The sequence below is a fragment of the Stenella coeruleoalba genome (genome assembly GCF_951394435.1).
Source record: "Stenella coeruleoalba genome assembly, chromosome: 10".
Taxonomy (NCBI): domain Eukaryota; kingdom Metazoa; phylum Chordata; class Mammalia; order Artiodactyla; family Delphinidae; genus Stenella; species Stenella coeruleoalba.
This window is the reverse complement of record NC_137156.1, coordinates 53405905-53421139: the sequence shown is the minus strand read 5'-3', so window position 1 is coordinate 53421139 and position 15235 is coordinate 53405905. Positions and strand designations below refer to the sequence as shown.

The 15235-nt window shown below is 47.1% G+C and overlaps 1 protein-coding gene across 1 annotated transcript in view; it reads left to right on the top strand.

Moving 5' to 3' along the window:
- SUSD5 (sushi domain containing 5) overlaps positions 1-14469 on the top strand; it is a 38328-nt gene extending 23859 nt beyond the window's left edge. The window contains exons 4-5 of the mRNA XM_079934639.1: positions 1065-1253; positions 12780-14469. Coding sequence (XP_079790765.1) covers positions 1065-1253; positions 12780-14074 — 1484 coding nt within the window. The 3' untranslated portion in view covers positions 14075-14469. The remainder of the gene's footprint in view (positions 1-1064; positions 1254-12779) is intronic.
- Positions 14470-15235: the final 766 nt, after the last annotated feature.

Below are 15235 nucleotides of genomic sequence, written 5' to 3'. Positions count from 1 at the left end.
CACACACACACACACACACACACAGCTACATATGTAGTATACCTATGTGCATCTCCATCAGTATTTATTTGTAAATACCAAACCGGTAACAGTGTTACCATCAGGGTCGAGGTTGGGGGAGGGGAGAGGCATCCTCTACTCTACAGTCTGTAATTTTTCAGCATTTCACAAAGAGTACCACTTGCTGCTGGGCAGTGTCTCTGGGTCCGCCTTTCAAGGAGACATTAGAGGATAATATTGCCTGGCCATTTAAAAATACAAAGTTGTGGGACTTCCCTGGTGGTCCAGTGGTTAAGAATCCATCTTCCAATGCAGGGGACGTGGGTTCGATCCCTGGTCGGGGAACTAAGATCCCACATGCCGCAGGGCAACTAAGCCTGTGGGCCACAGCTAGAGAGCCTGTGTGCCGCAACTACTGAGCCCACACGCTCTGGAGCCCACATGCCACAACTAGAGAGAAACCCGAGCGCTGCAACGAAGGCCAATGCAGCTAAATAAATAAATAAATCTTTTTAAAAAAAATAAATAAAAACACAAAGTTGTAGCACTTTGTAGCACTTTTATTCATTCAACAAGTATTTTTTGAGTGCTTCATCTGCGCCAGGCATTCTGCCAGGTTCTGGGGATGCCAGGGTGAAGGAGATCTCAGTTTAAGGTGCAGGCAACACCCATGGGGGAGAGGGGTTTGCTTTTTGTTTTTCCTCTTCTATTGTTCCGTTCCTTTTGGATTAACCCAATACTTTATATTATTCCATTTTACTTCCTCTACTGGCTTCTTTTTTTTCAGTATTTATTTACTTGGCTACAGCCGGTCTTAGTTGCAGCATGCAGGATCTTTGCAGTGCGTGGGCTCTAGAGCGCATGGGCTTAGTTGCCCCAAAACATGTGTGATGTTAGTTCCCCGACCAGGGATCGAACCCACGTCCCCTGCATTGGAAGGCGTATCTTAACCACTGGACCACCAGGGAAGTCTCAAGGGGTTGTTTTTTAAGTTTGTTTTTTCCTCCCAGGCTGAAAAAGTTCTGCAGAGTTTGGGAAAACTTATTGTGATTCCTTGTCCTCAGAGAAGCCGTGTGGAGACCCACCTTCCTTTCCACACACCATCCTGCAGGGCCACACGGGCTTGGAGATGGGGGATGAGCTGCTGTACCTTTGTGCCCCCGGCCACGTGACGGGCCGGCGTGAAACAGCCTTCACCTTGCTGTGCAACAGCTGCGGGGAGTGGTATGGCCTGGTCCAGGCCTGCGGGAAAGGTAAGCAGGAAAATAACTCCAGGACAGCTGTATGGACCGCTCCTCCTGATGGGAATTTTCTGCGGCTGCCCTGCTGTCTTGCTCTACTCCTTGGGCTGCCCCGTGAGTCTAAATAAAATTATAGCTGAGGTTAAAAAGACTCCTGTTGGGCATTTAGCTCCCGAAACTTGATCTGATTCCCCCAGATGTCCCCATTCCATCATCATCGTATGCCTGGGGGCGAGGCTTCTGCATCCCACCCCTGCCCAGCCCCCTTGGGAATTCTCCCAATGGCAGAAATCACTCTCTCCTATGACTCCTACACCATGGACCTCATGCCAGACCCTGAATTGTTCCCTGACCTCACAGGGTTCCTTTCTCCCCAAGACTCCTTCAGAGCCCACCTTCCTGATCCCCCATCACCTCTGGGTCCCAAGTGGAGGTTGCCGCTATAGAGGGGGATGACTCCAGCACCACAACGTTACTGAATTTATAGGATGGTTGGTCCCCAGAATGTCCGGCAGATCCTATGGGAGAACCATGATGAGACTAGGGTGCTGTCTTGTCTGTGAGCTTCATCCATGTTGTTGCCTGAGCTGTGGTTTTTTGGGTTCATTGCAGTTTACTATCTATAGTGTGAATACACCACCCATTATTTCTGCTGGTGGTCATTTGGCTTGTTCTCGTGTTGTGACTGTCGAAAATTTACGCTGCGGTGATCGTTCTCCTCCACATCATTCGTTTCACATGTGAACACATTTCTTTTGGTTCCTGGCAGTGGAGTTGCTGCCCATGGGGTAGGTGTGTGTCCAGCTTACGTGGAGAGTTTTCTAAAGTGTTTTGACCAGTTTACTCTCCCACCAGCTGTGTATAAGAGCTCTGTTCCAGCATCCTCACCAACCTTCAGGATTGTGAGACTTTTTATCTTTTCACCAATCTGGTGACTACTCCATGGTGACCTGTAAAACCCATGTCTCTACCCAAGCACTTATCTAATCAGATACTATTAGCATTTACTCAGTAAGTGTCTGTCCAAGATTTTTGCCCATTTCTCTAATTGATTTATTTATGTTAATGTTGGATTTCTTTTTTACGAAAACTTAATGTGTTGAAATTTTCTCTCTCATTCTGTGGCTTATTTTTTCCTCTTGGAGTGTTTTTTGATGAATAGTGAGATTTTGTTGTCTCAAACTCTCTGTGCACAATTAAAAATTTGTTTTCTTGTTATTGATAGACTGAAACGTTAGTAAAAATGCAATAAAAATGAGTTAGCATAAAACTAAAGGAAAGATATTTTAGATATAAATAAAAATTTTCCTTAAATAGACATAAAATTCCCCTGTCAAATTGTTACAAAAGCTTCTAAAAACTTCCTACTTGCTTGTCACATACTAATAACAAAGTTACAGAGTGGGACAAGTCCCTGAAACACAATTTGAGCCATTTTCTAGAACTTTCCTCTGTTGCTGCCGCTTTGTGGCAGGCAGGAGCTGCTGCCAGTTCCGATGGATTCACCTGTCTGAGAAAAGAGGCATAAGACCTGACTTCCTGCTTGTTGCATGTGTCGCCTCAAAGCAGACCCAGGCTCACCCTGAGGTGTCAGTGGGCTGGCTGTGTTCCTGGCGAGGCACCGAGGCTGCACCATCCCACGAGGCACGTCCACCACTCAAAGGGGTTGTTTACTGGCCCCAGTAGAATGAGAACTAAATGAAGGTTTTGTGTGTCTGAAATGGTGTTTACTTTCTCACCGCAAAGCAGAGTCATTGGAGCTTTCAGCTGCTGGGCAGAAATTCTGGTTTCTACACTTAGCTGAATATACAGACCGTTATAGTTTTCATTACTCTATAGATTTAACGTTTAAAGTATCTGTGTTATTATAAATGTGTGTGTGTGTGTTACAAGAATATTGTCACCAGGTGTTTGATTCCACCTTACATGTATTTTTCCAGTGAACACCAACTTGCTTTGATTAAGGAACTGCTTCAGTTGGAGAAAAGTCATCTTGAGAGGGTGGGCCGAACAAGGGTTTTGGAGTTGGACCCATCTTGGTTTGGACAACAACATTCCTTCTACGGCCTATTGGCCATTCATTCATTCACTCTGTCCCCCTCCCTTCATCTGGCAGGGTCCCAGGTACTGTGTAATCAACGTTGAGCAAAACTGTCCCAACCCTAAAGGAAACTAGTAAACTGAATACCTTAGGAGAGACAGAGAAGCAGTAGATGATGAGGTAAAAGGGAAAGCTGGAAAACGAGGTGTCCCAGGTGAAATTTTAAAGGAAGTGTGTGTTCCCAGGTGGGAAAAGTGCTCAAAGGCTGCACAGGTCCAGTCAATGGAAGCTAAAAAGTGTGCACTGGTTTCACAGCCTACGAAGGTTCTGGTAGCCTCATGTTTTCAGTGTGTAGCTGGGGAGTGGGATGCACCTGGGCGGAACTGCAGCGAGCACAGGAATGAGCTGGAGCTTAGGAGCTCAGGGCTACTAGGAAGACTGTTTCACTCAAATTTGTCACTGTTTGGGCATCTTGAAGACTGGCTAGATGACTTGGGTTAGATTCTCTAAAAGCGGAGCCTGTTCAGATGTGCATGGCTTGTTGGGGGAGAAAGGGAATAAGGGAGGCAGGGAAGATGAGAGGGAGGAGTTAAGGATGTGGCCTCAGCTGGATCATTGCTTTGCCTGATCCCTTGGGGAGCTGGGGAGCATGAATTGCACCACAGGGTTGGTCCCACTTGGAAGCAAGGGGACCGGCCTGAGTTCCTCCATATTAGTCTGTCGTTGGCTGCAGGCTGCTGTGCACGGAGGGCAAGGCGGGTTGCAACTGCCCTAACTGAGGCTCCCATTCCTCCAAGGGCAGTCCTCCAGAGGAGTGGCAGCTGTGAACCCTCAGCTGCCGTCGCTCACAGCTGCTGGCGGATGGGTGCACTGGTCTGGGAAAGGGGACATGAGCACCAACAGCATCCACTACAGTGGAGAACTTAGTTGCTTATTAAAGCATCAGTTCAGGAGAGCAGTGGTTTAAAGAAAAATTAGTAAAGTGGGGACTGCCTGAATGAGCATGATGAAATTTAAACTTTGAATGGTAAGCGGGCATGAATGCACAGGGGCACGCCCACCTGGGTGGTCAGTGAGTGGCCAGTGCAGGAGGGTGCCTCAGGCACACACTGCCCACCCAGGTTGTATGTTCACCTTGACCTTATGGTCCAGCCTCAAGTGGTGCTGGTGAAATCTCTCACTTAGCACAGGGACTTTAGCCTTGACCATCAACCTGAATGGGTGGGGACTTCTTAAACTGCCATTTTCTCCCCTCTGCGTGTTGGTATTTCTCTAGCTTTGGTTCCTAGAGTCCAGGTCTGGGTCTGGCCATTTTATTTTCCATTCTCCTACCTGAATCCACAGTTGGTTTCCATTCCCAGTTGGGTAGCACGAAATGTTTGTCATACCTCTCTAATGTTCTTGGTAACCAATTATGGTTAGTTGTTGCCCTAATTATAGAAAAGTCCTGGTGCTTTGCTCCTTACACACGTGCACAGATTTCCATGCTATATTTGGTTTTCTTTGGGCTTCTTATTATACCAAGTCCCATATCTTCAAGGCCATATCCATCTCTGGCCACTTGTACCCTAGATAGTCTCTGACCTCCCAGCACTCCGAGTGGCCACCCCTGGCCACGTGATCATGGTGCCACACGTGCTTCCCTGGGCACACTGACCATTCCCCTACTTGCTGTCCTGGGGGCTCACTGCCTTCAACAGCTCTGCCCTCTCCTGACTCAGCACCCAGTGGTCCTATGGCCTCTACCCTGGTCTGCAATTACCCCAGGAAGGGAGAGACTCATAGACCCTTGCTCTCTGATTTGCCCCTTGATCCTCCTTTAAAACTTGCCCTGGGGACTTCCCTGGCAGTCCAGTGGTTAAGATTCTGAGCTTCGACTGCAGGGGGCACAGGTTCAATCCCTGGTCAGGGAACTAACATCCCACATGCCACATGGCGTGGCCAAAAAAAAGACAACTTGCCCTGACAAAGGGTATCTGCTAAGACAGGCTCTGAAAAGCCTTTAAGATTTTCCACTCCAAGCTCCATGGTTCTGTTTGTGCTTTCTGTAGTATCAGGAAAGTGAGTGACACCAAGCTTGAACTCACTCTACCAGCCCTGCCACCTCTGAGTCCAACAACACATGGACAGCTACTCCTTTTCCCTTCCCTGGTCTGTTGCAGCTATGGAAACAAGACCCATTCCCCATTTGGGCACTGAGAAAAGAGCTGTCGTAAACCATGCCAAACCTGTTCCATGTCATCTCTGTTTTGGAAGTTGTTTTTTGTTCTTGTTTTGTTTTTTTAAACAACTTTCCTGAGGTTTAATTTGCATACAATAAACAGTAACCATTTAAAATATAAAAGTCTCTGAGTTGTCACAGATCTGTACACCCATAAAACCACCACCAGAACCAAAATACAGAACATTTTCATCTTCCCCAAGTCTCCTCATGTTCCTTTCTGTAAGAGGAGTTTTATACACTTTATTTCATTTCATCTTCACAAGTCTGAAAGTAGAAATGGCCAGCTCCAATTGATAGATGGGAAAACTGAGGGACAGAGAGGTTCAGTAACTTCCTGCGTCAGGCAGCCAGAAAGAAGCAGAGCCAAGGGACTTCCCTGGTGGCGCAGCGGTTAAGAATCTGCCTGCCAATGCAGAGGACACGGGTTCGAGCCCTGGTCCAGGAAGATCCCACATGCCGCAGAGCAACTAAGCCTGTGCGCCACAACTACTGAGCCTGCGCTCTAGAGCCCGCGAGCCACAACTACTGAGCCCGCATGCCACATCTACTAAAGCCCGCGCACCTAGAGCCTGTGCTCCACAACAAGAGAAGCCACCGCAATGAGAAGCCTGCGCACCACAGCAAAGAGTAGCCCCCGCTCACTTCAACTAGAGAAAGCCCGCGCACAGCAACAAAGACTCAAGGCAGCCAAAAATAAAAAAAGAATTATTAAAAAAAAAAAAAAAGCAGAGCCAAGATTAAAACCAGGCACGTCTCATTCCAACATCTTTATGATGGCTGTGTGCTTCTCCAGGGGCCTCTAAAAAGCATCAGGGCTTGCTTTGTAAACTAGCTGTTCCCTCACTAAGTTCCTTTGCTATTTTCCCTCATTTCTAAAGCCCATCTTTTGTTTTCTTAAATTAACTTCCATTTCTGTTTTTCTCCATCTTCTAGACTTCCTTCATAGAGTAAAAGCCAGAGACTGGACTGAATTTAGAATCTCTTTGTCAATATTGCCATATTTGTTCAGAGGTTCATTGAACCAGTGGTTATTTCTGGCTTGTCTGGTTGTCTTTTTCAAAATTACTATTTTTAAAGGCTGTGTTAGCCAAGACCAGAGGGAAAAAGAAGGCATGCGTGGGCTTCCATAGATGCAACAACATGAAAAATGGCAGCCCTGGGAGAGCCCAGGGTTCTGGGCCCCGGCCTGTATACTTCTGCCCCTGATAAAGGCACGACCTGGGCGACTCTTTTCTTTTTACTCCTGATTTCTATTGATGTGTAGTCTTTGGTTTTCCCAAAGTAACAATTAAATCTAAACACACAGGGAATGACTTGGTTTTTGCCAAGAGAGCCCATGGAGTTTACATTTCCTGGATCCGTTGGTCTAAATCAGGAGGCCCAGTGTTGTGCCAGCCCAGCTTTCAGGAGAGCGTGGGGGAGGGGAGGGCTGGAGGGTTGGTTAAGGAGAGCGCAGACTCAGGGGAGCAGAGGGAGGGGAGAGAAATTACACCTCAGCAGGCAAAGGGCTGATGTTCCCCACCTTGAGGCAGAGTGTAATTTGGGGTTGACATTCAGAGAGCAACAAACTTTACTGTTACTCAAGAAGGGAAAAACAGGATTGGGATATTTTGTCATGAGTAGACTCTTTGTAAACAGTTGGTGTCTGTGTCTTCATTTGAGGTTTTGGCGAAACTGTGACACAGTGGGAGCCTGTTTCTGAGCCAGACCTTGACCTGAGAACCTGGGCAGACAGGAAGAGCTTGGCTCTGGGCCCTGGGCTGCCATCCAGGGATGCTCTAGGCTCAGGGAGCTCTGAAGGCAGAACCTCCAGACGGACAGGCAGACACACACACACACACACACACACACACACACACAGCTCAGACTGGCCATAAGGGTCCTGGTCAAGGCAGGCCCACCAGGCAAGAGTGGGCTGACCTATCCCAAATCCCCAGCTCTAACATTATACGCTAGGCCAGTATCTCCTGCACAAGAAGGTATGGGGGAGGAGAAAATGGCTCACGTCCTGCCCATATTCCAGGTGCCTTTTGACTTCTGAAGCTCATGGGCTGGGTTACATGGGAGAAGGAATTTAGCCCACATTGATTATGCTCAGTACTAGGACTAAGAGGTTGTTTACCATTCTTTGCTACTGTCATGCACCAAATAATGCCCTGGCTGACGGACTTCCAGACTGAAACAAGCTTGATCAAAACGGGCTTCCATCACTCACTTGTTTACCTCTTCATTCACGCGGTTATTCATTCAACAAATATTTCCAGAGTGTCTACTATGTGCCAAGCACCACGCTGAGTGCTGGGGACACAAAGGCAGAGAGGACTTGTCCACACACCAGAAGACAGAACTATCACAAATACCCTGAGAGGATGACCAATATGGAGTCCCAAACAAACACTTCCCAACACAGACGGTCCTCAACCTCAGACACACGTCAGAACCAATTGGCAAAATGCCCAAATAGCACTTGGTGCTCAAAAGAGAAGCTTGCCGGGTGCACACCAGTGAACTTACCTCGGTCTCGGAGCTCGTCAGCTCTTCCAGAGGCATCTTTCCATTCCACCAAGGGAAAGCGTACGCTGGCAGCCAGTGCCAAGCTGGGAAGACACAGGGAGAATCCCCGAAACAAATAGTTTCGACAGCTGCTATGAACGTCCCCCCAAACCCCCTCTCAGGGCCAGCGAGTCACGAGCAACTAGCTCCTCGCAGCCATCCCGGCGAGTCTTCATGGCGGCGGCTCTGGTCGGGAAAACCCCGGGAGCCAGATATCGCGAGAGCCCAGCCTCAGGTTGGGCGCCAAATACTTAACCTAAAGTGGGTCCAGCTGCTCGCCGCTCAAAAGCCAATAAAGAGGCAAGGTTGACGGAAAGGAAAGTTTGCTTTATTTCAAAGGCCAGCAACCGAGAGGGGAGGCCAGTCTCCTGTCCAAAGACCGACTCCCCCCACTGACAATCAGTGGGCAAGAGCTTTTATAGGCAGAGGGTGGGGACTACATGCAGGAACAGCACAGTCAGCTCTGACCGTCATCTTGAAATTGGTCAGGCGGTGGTCTGATCACCATCATCTTGATTGTTTTAGGTTCAGTTAATCTTCAGTTCCAGGGTCGGTTTGTTCCCATTTCTTTGTGGCCAGTTCTCAGAATTGTGGCAACTTATGTCATGGCTACAGCCTGGTCACCATATAGTTAACTTCTTCCACCTGCTGGGGGGTTTAGTATCTACAAAGTAGCCTTCATCGAGTCATAGTAGTAACATCAAAGATCACAAATATAATAATGAAAAGTAAAATGAATGGGCTTAACTTTTAGGAGCAGATCAGAAAGGATTTTTAAATGTGTTTATAACTCTGCAAGTCATTAAATAAGCAAGATAAGGAGACTTATTAGAAATAAACCAAATGCCCACTAATCCAGTTTCAGAGCCCAGGAACACACCACACCTCAGCATTCCATCCAGACCTTGGTGCTGGAGATCTTTGCATTTTGCCCTTTTTAAGGTGCAGAGTGAAGTAGGGGGAAACTCCTGAGCTTTGTTTCCACCTGCAGAATATGTCTGACTCCAAATGTGGTGAGGTGGGGGGCAGTGGAGGGGGATCCCTCACACCAACAACCAATTTTGCAAATCTCTGGACACCAGCTGGGCGTCCTACAGTTCAATTCCATTCTAACATTACCTACCTGGAGTTAGTGCAGAACCCATGGATTACGGGCTCAGTCCCACAAGACTGCCTCTGCTTTACATGCCAATCACAAATCCAGATCACCGGGACTTGTGACCAACTGGCTATAAATTGGGGGTTTTTACGACCCCCTCCTCAGGTTTGACAATTTACTAGAACAGCTCACAGAACTCAGGAAAGGACTTTACTTATAGTTACCAGTTTATTATAAAGGATATTACAAGGATACAGGTTGAATAACCAGATGAAGAGGTACATAGGACAAGGTCTGGAAAGATTCCGAGGACGGGAGCTTCTGTCCCTTGAACCTGGGGTGTATTCCTCCCCAGCACGTTGGACACATTCACCAACCTGGAAGTTCTTGAAGCCCTGTAGTTTAAGGGTTTTTATAGAGGTTTCATTATGTAGGTATGGTTGGTTACGTCATTGGCCTTGGCGATCAGCTCAATCTCCAGCCCCTCTCCCTAGGCGGGGGTGGGGCTGAAAGGTCCAACCCTCTAATCACGTGGTTGGTTCCTCTGACAACCAGCCCCCAACCTGAAGCTCTCTAGGGGCCCACAGAGTCACCTCATTAACATAACTCAGGTATGGTCAAAGAAACTTGTTATGCATAACAAAAAATATTCCTGTCACCCCCATCACGCAGGAAATTCCAAGGGTTTTAGGAGCTCTGTGCCAGGAACCAAAGACCAAATATGTATGTTATTATATCACAAGAGCCTAAGAAACCTTTCTATTTAATAATTGTGTCTTGGGGCTTCCCTGGTGGCGCAGTGGTTGAGAGTCCGCCTGCCGATGCAGGGGACACGGGTTCGTGCCCCGGTCCGGGAAGATCCCACATGCCGCGGAGCGGCTGGGCCCGTGAGCCATGGCCGCTGAGCCTGCGCGTCCGGAGCCTGTGCTCCACAACGGGAGAGGCCACAACAGTGAGAGGCCCGCGTACCACCAAAAAAAAAAAAAAAAAAAAATTGTGTCTTGGACTTCCCTGGTGGCGCAGTGGTTAAGAATCTGCCTGCCAATGCAGGGGACACAGGTTTGAGACCTGGTCCGGGAAGATCCCAAATGCCACAGAGCAACAAAGCCTGTGCGCCACAACTACTGAGCCTGAGCTTTGCTGCAACTACTGAAGCCCGTGCGCTCTAGAGCCCGTGCTCTGCAACGAGAAGCCACCGCAATGAGAAGCTCACACACCGCAACGAAGAGTAGCCCCTGCTCACCGCAACTTGAGAAAGCCCACGCGCAGCAACGAAGACCCATTGTAGCCAAAAAAATTAAAAATAAATTTAAAATAAAATAATTGTGTCTTGTAGTAGGATGTAACTTTCAAAGACCATTGAGAGGGGCAAGCTCAGCGGGCTGCTCTCTTCTGAGGACACAGCTACTTGAGACCTTCCTAACCAGCATGGTTCCTACCTCACCAAGCTGTGCTTACATTCGGGGCTCCTGCCTGTGGGGCCCGTCTTCCTTCTCACTCAGCTGGATTCAGGATACTTCACAGCACATCTCACAACTCAGAAGTCTTACAAAGAGCAAATCAGAGTTTCAAAAGATACTTTTTTATTTAATTAAAACATACATTCAATGATATCACTTATATGTGGAATCTAAAAAATAAAACAAACTAGTGAATAAAACAAAAAAGAAGCCGACTCACAGATATCAAGAATAAACTAGTGGTTACCAGTGGGGAGAGGGAAGGGGGAGGGGCAACATAGGGGTAGGAGATAAAAATAAAAGGGTTATTATGAGATTATATGGAATCGTGTGTGAAACTGTTGAAAATTGTAAACCACTATAGAATTTAAAGATCTTTCATTCAATTTTTAGAAAGTTTGAAAAAACATACATATAAATCATAAGGGAACAGATTAATAAATTATCAAAAAATAAAGAAATTTGGCCACCACGCAGGTCAAGAAGTAGAATGCTGCCAGTACCCCCAAAAGAATGTGCTCTTTTGTGCTCGGCTTCTTTTGCACAATTTTATGGCTGTGAGATTCCATGTCGTGGGAAGCAGGGGTTGGTTCATTTTTATTGATGTCCAGATTTTCATTGTATGAATGTACAACAGTGTATGTGTCATTTCTGCAATTAATGGCCATTTGAAGTGTATCTAGTTTCTGGTTATTATAAACATGCTCGTGCATGTCTTTTGGTGACCGTGTCCACACGTTACTGTTGGGTACATACTTAGGAGTGGAATTGCTGTGCTTTGCATCCTTGTTTACACTAGGAATTTTCGGTCTGTTTAATTTTAGCCATTCTGGTGCTATGTAAATGGCATTTCATTATGGCTGTAATTAGCATTTCTCTGTTACTAATGAGGTTGAGCCTCTTTACATGTGTTAAATGACTATTTAGATATCCTTTTTGTGATGTTCTGATTCAAGTATCTTGCCAACTTTTCTATGGTTTGTCTGCCTATTTATTTATTTATTTATTTTAAACTTATTGATTTATTTTTGGCTGCGTTGGGTCTCCGCTGCTGCGCGCGGGCTTTCTCTAGTTGTGGAGAGCAGGGGCTACTCCTCGTTGCAGTGCGCGGTCTTCTCATTGAGGTGGCTTCTCCTTGAGGTGGCTTCTCTTGTTGTGGAGCATGGTCTCTAGGTACACAGACTTCAGTAGTTGTGGCATGCGGACTCAGTATTTGTGGCTCACGGGTTTAGTTGCTCCACGGCATGTGGGATCTTTCCAGACCAGGGATCGAACCCGTGTCCCCTGAATTGGCAAGTAGATTCTTAACCACTATGCCACCAGGGAAGTCCCTGCCTATTTATTATTGATTTGTAGGAGTCAGTTCTTTATAAATTCTGGAACCCTTTGAAGGCTATATGTGTTGCAATTATCTTCAACTCTGTGGCTTGCATTTTAACTCTCTTCATGGTGGCTTTTGATGAACAGAAGTTCTTAAAGTTAATGTAATTCCATTGTCTGTCTTTGCGCCAATACCACACACAGTCTTAAAAAGTACTCCAGTTTTATAGTTAATCTTGAAATCTTGTAGTTTGCATGCTCCAGCTTTTCTTTTTCCTTGTCTATTCTTGGCCCTCTGCATTTCCATAAATTTTAGCATCAGCTTGTCAATGTCTGAGATATTTATTAGGATTGTATTAAATCTACATAGATCAATTTGGGCAGTATTGACAGCTTAACAATTACACTTCCATTGTACTAACATAGGATAGCCTTCACTACTTAAGTCTTCTTTAATTTTGCTCAGAAATACTTTGTACCATTCTATGTAGAAATCTTACCCATCTTTTGTTAGATTTATTCCTAGGAGTCTGGGGTTTTTTTATGCTATGGCAAATGGTATCTTTTAAATTTTTTGTATTCTGTTTATTGCTGGTATATAGAGATAAAGTTGATGTTTTATGTTGACTGTAGACCCAGTTTCCTTGATAAACTTGCCTGTTAATTTGTTTAACACTTTGTATATAGGTTCTTTGGGTTTAACTGTGATACAGTCATAGCATCTGAGAATAACAGTTTTATTTCATTTGTTCTAGTCCTCATGCTTTTGGTTTCCCTTTCTGTGTTCCACGCTGGCTCTGTGACCTCGGACTTAATGAGGCTTTTCCCTCTTTCCTTCCAGATGAGGGTGAGGTACATATTGACTATGAAGATAATTTTCCTGATGACAGATCTGTGTCATTCAGAGAGCTCATGGAGGATTCCCGGACAGAGGCAGAAGAAGACAGGGGTCAGGGAGAAGCCTCTGAGGAGGCTCCAGAGCAGGACCATCTGGTCTCTATTTCTGTGGGGAAAGAAGACACAGCCCAGGATACAGCTTTTGCGCCAACCACAGGTTTGCCCAGCACTGGGAGCGGTGTCCCCACAGACCTGCCCGGATCCCGACAAAACCAGAAGTACATGTTCTGGTTTCCTGATGAGACCTTCCACAAGCCTGAGTTGGAAAAGGAGATGGACGAGGACACCAAAAAGCAGTTTCCTGCTGGAGACAACCACAGTGGCACCACATCGGCCCCAGGTGAGCCAGAAACTAGGGTCATCTACAGCAGCACTGATGGTCCCTTGGGGCCATTTGTGGGCAGGAATGACAGCAAGGCAGGTGACCCAATGGTGAGCAGCAGCGATGAGTCCTGGTTAGATGGCTACCCTGTGACCGATGGGGCTTGGAGGAAGGCAGAGGCAGAAGAGGAGGAAGAGAAGGACGAGGGCAATCGATCAGTAGGGCTGGAAGAAACCGTCCTAGTTACACCCAATCAGCCTGCTCTTGTGGAAGTTAAGAAGCCCAGGAGTACCACCCTCACACTCAATGAGGACACAACCAACCGTTCAGTTCTTCCAACTCAAACTCTAGATGTAGAAGCTTTGGCTCTCAGACCCATGAGTGTGTCTGAAACTGAGAGTCCCAGCAAGGGGGATGGTGACTTGACCAGGGACCAGTCAACTGTTCCTTGGAGATATGCCACAGAGAAGCCTCCCATGTCCACCCTACCCTATGAGCTCACCAGCTCTATCCTGGAGACGGTGACAACCGCCATCCACAAGACGTCGAACCTCATTCCCTCAACTGTCACGGCGGCCACCCGGACTCCAGTGGAAATCACTGCCCCTGAGGTCCAGGATACCTTTCCATACCTGCTGTCTGAGGACTTCCTGGGACAGGAAGTCCCCGGCCCAGGTGCAAGCGAGGAGCTTCTTCCAACCTTGGAGTCCTGCGTAGGGGATAAGTGTCGCAGCCTCAGCAGAGGCCCCATCATTGCCACCATTGTCACGGTCCTGTGCCTGCTGCTGTTCCTGGCAGGCATGGGGGCCGTGTGGGGTTACCGCAGGTGCCGGCACAAGAGCTCCGTGTACAAGCTGAATGTTGGCCAGCGGCAGGTTGGTCACTACCACCAGCAGATTGAGATGGAGAAGGTCTAGCCACCTTGGGGGGCTCGCCCGAAGCCCCTTGGGAGGAAGATAAACTGTGACATATCACATTGAGAAACCCTGACAATTCACTAGTGCACGAAACAAGTGGAGTAGGGCTCGTCTTCTTTTTCTCAGGTCTTTGTTTTCTAGGCTGAGAAGCTTCTCTGGAGGCACCTGGCAGGGCAGGGAGGCTTTGGTGGCATCTTCACACACCTCAGCATCCCCTTGACCATCTGCCCTGGAACCTGTTGCACTAATCCCAGACCTGTGCTTCCTAATTCCAGTGAGAGGTCAAAACTCACCTCTTCATCATACAGTTGTCTTTTCTTTTTTTTTTAAGAAAGAAAATGACTGAGATTGCAACATGAAATTTTCGAAATAGATGTGATGTACAAAGCATTTGAGAGCGGTGTTATTTCGGATATAGATATTTAATTGCTGGGAGTGGGATATGGAAGAATAATGGGTTATTTCCTTTTAATGCTGTGACGTTGCTGAGGGCATATGAGCCAAGAACCAGGACATAGTCTAGAAGCGTTGAGATTTTTTAAAAATTGTTTGTTGAAATTGGAAAGAATTTATGACAGATGTTTGGTTGGGTGGGGAGGGGAGGAGTGGTGGGACACACATCCACCCTGTTCCCTCCATCCTGTGGGACAGCCCATCGTTTTTTTAAAAAACAAGATTTGTTTTGTACCGGTAAGCACCGTTTCCTCTCAGAAGCAGTGGCCTGGTTGCCCTTGACCAGTCTGTGCCTAGGAATGTCTTAGAGTTTTTGCCAGGACTAACAAAACTCAGTCCTCGGTTTCCTTTCTCAGGATTAACCATTCCTCTGAACTCCAGGAAGAGAGAATGAGCTAGGAGGAAAAAAATGTTTCAAGAGGGCCAAGGGCTAGGATATCAAGCATGGGTACCTACCTGATAGAGAAGCAGAGGAATTGAAAAGGAATATGAAATGACCTGTGACAATCTGTACCTTACCCTGTTGCGGCGATTTTGAGCCCTCTAGAAACAGCCTGAGTGCAGGGTGGACCCCGCATGGCTGCTGTGCACCCAGTTCACGGCGTCTCGATCATCTTATGGTGACTCAGCACATCTCGCTTATGATGACAGAGCATGCGCCTCAGACCAGTGGCATCGACATCACCTGGGAACTTGCTAGAGGTGCAA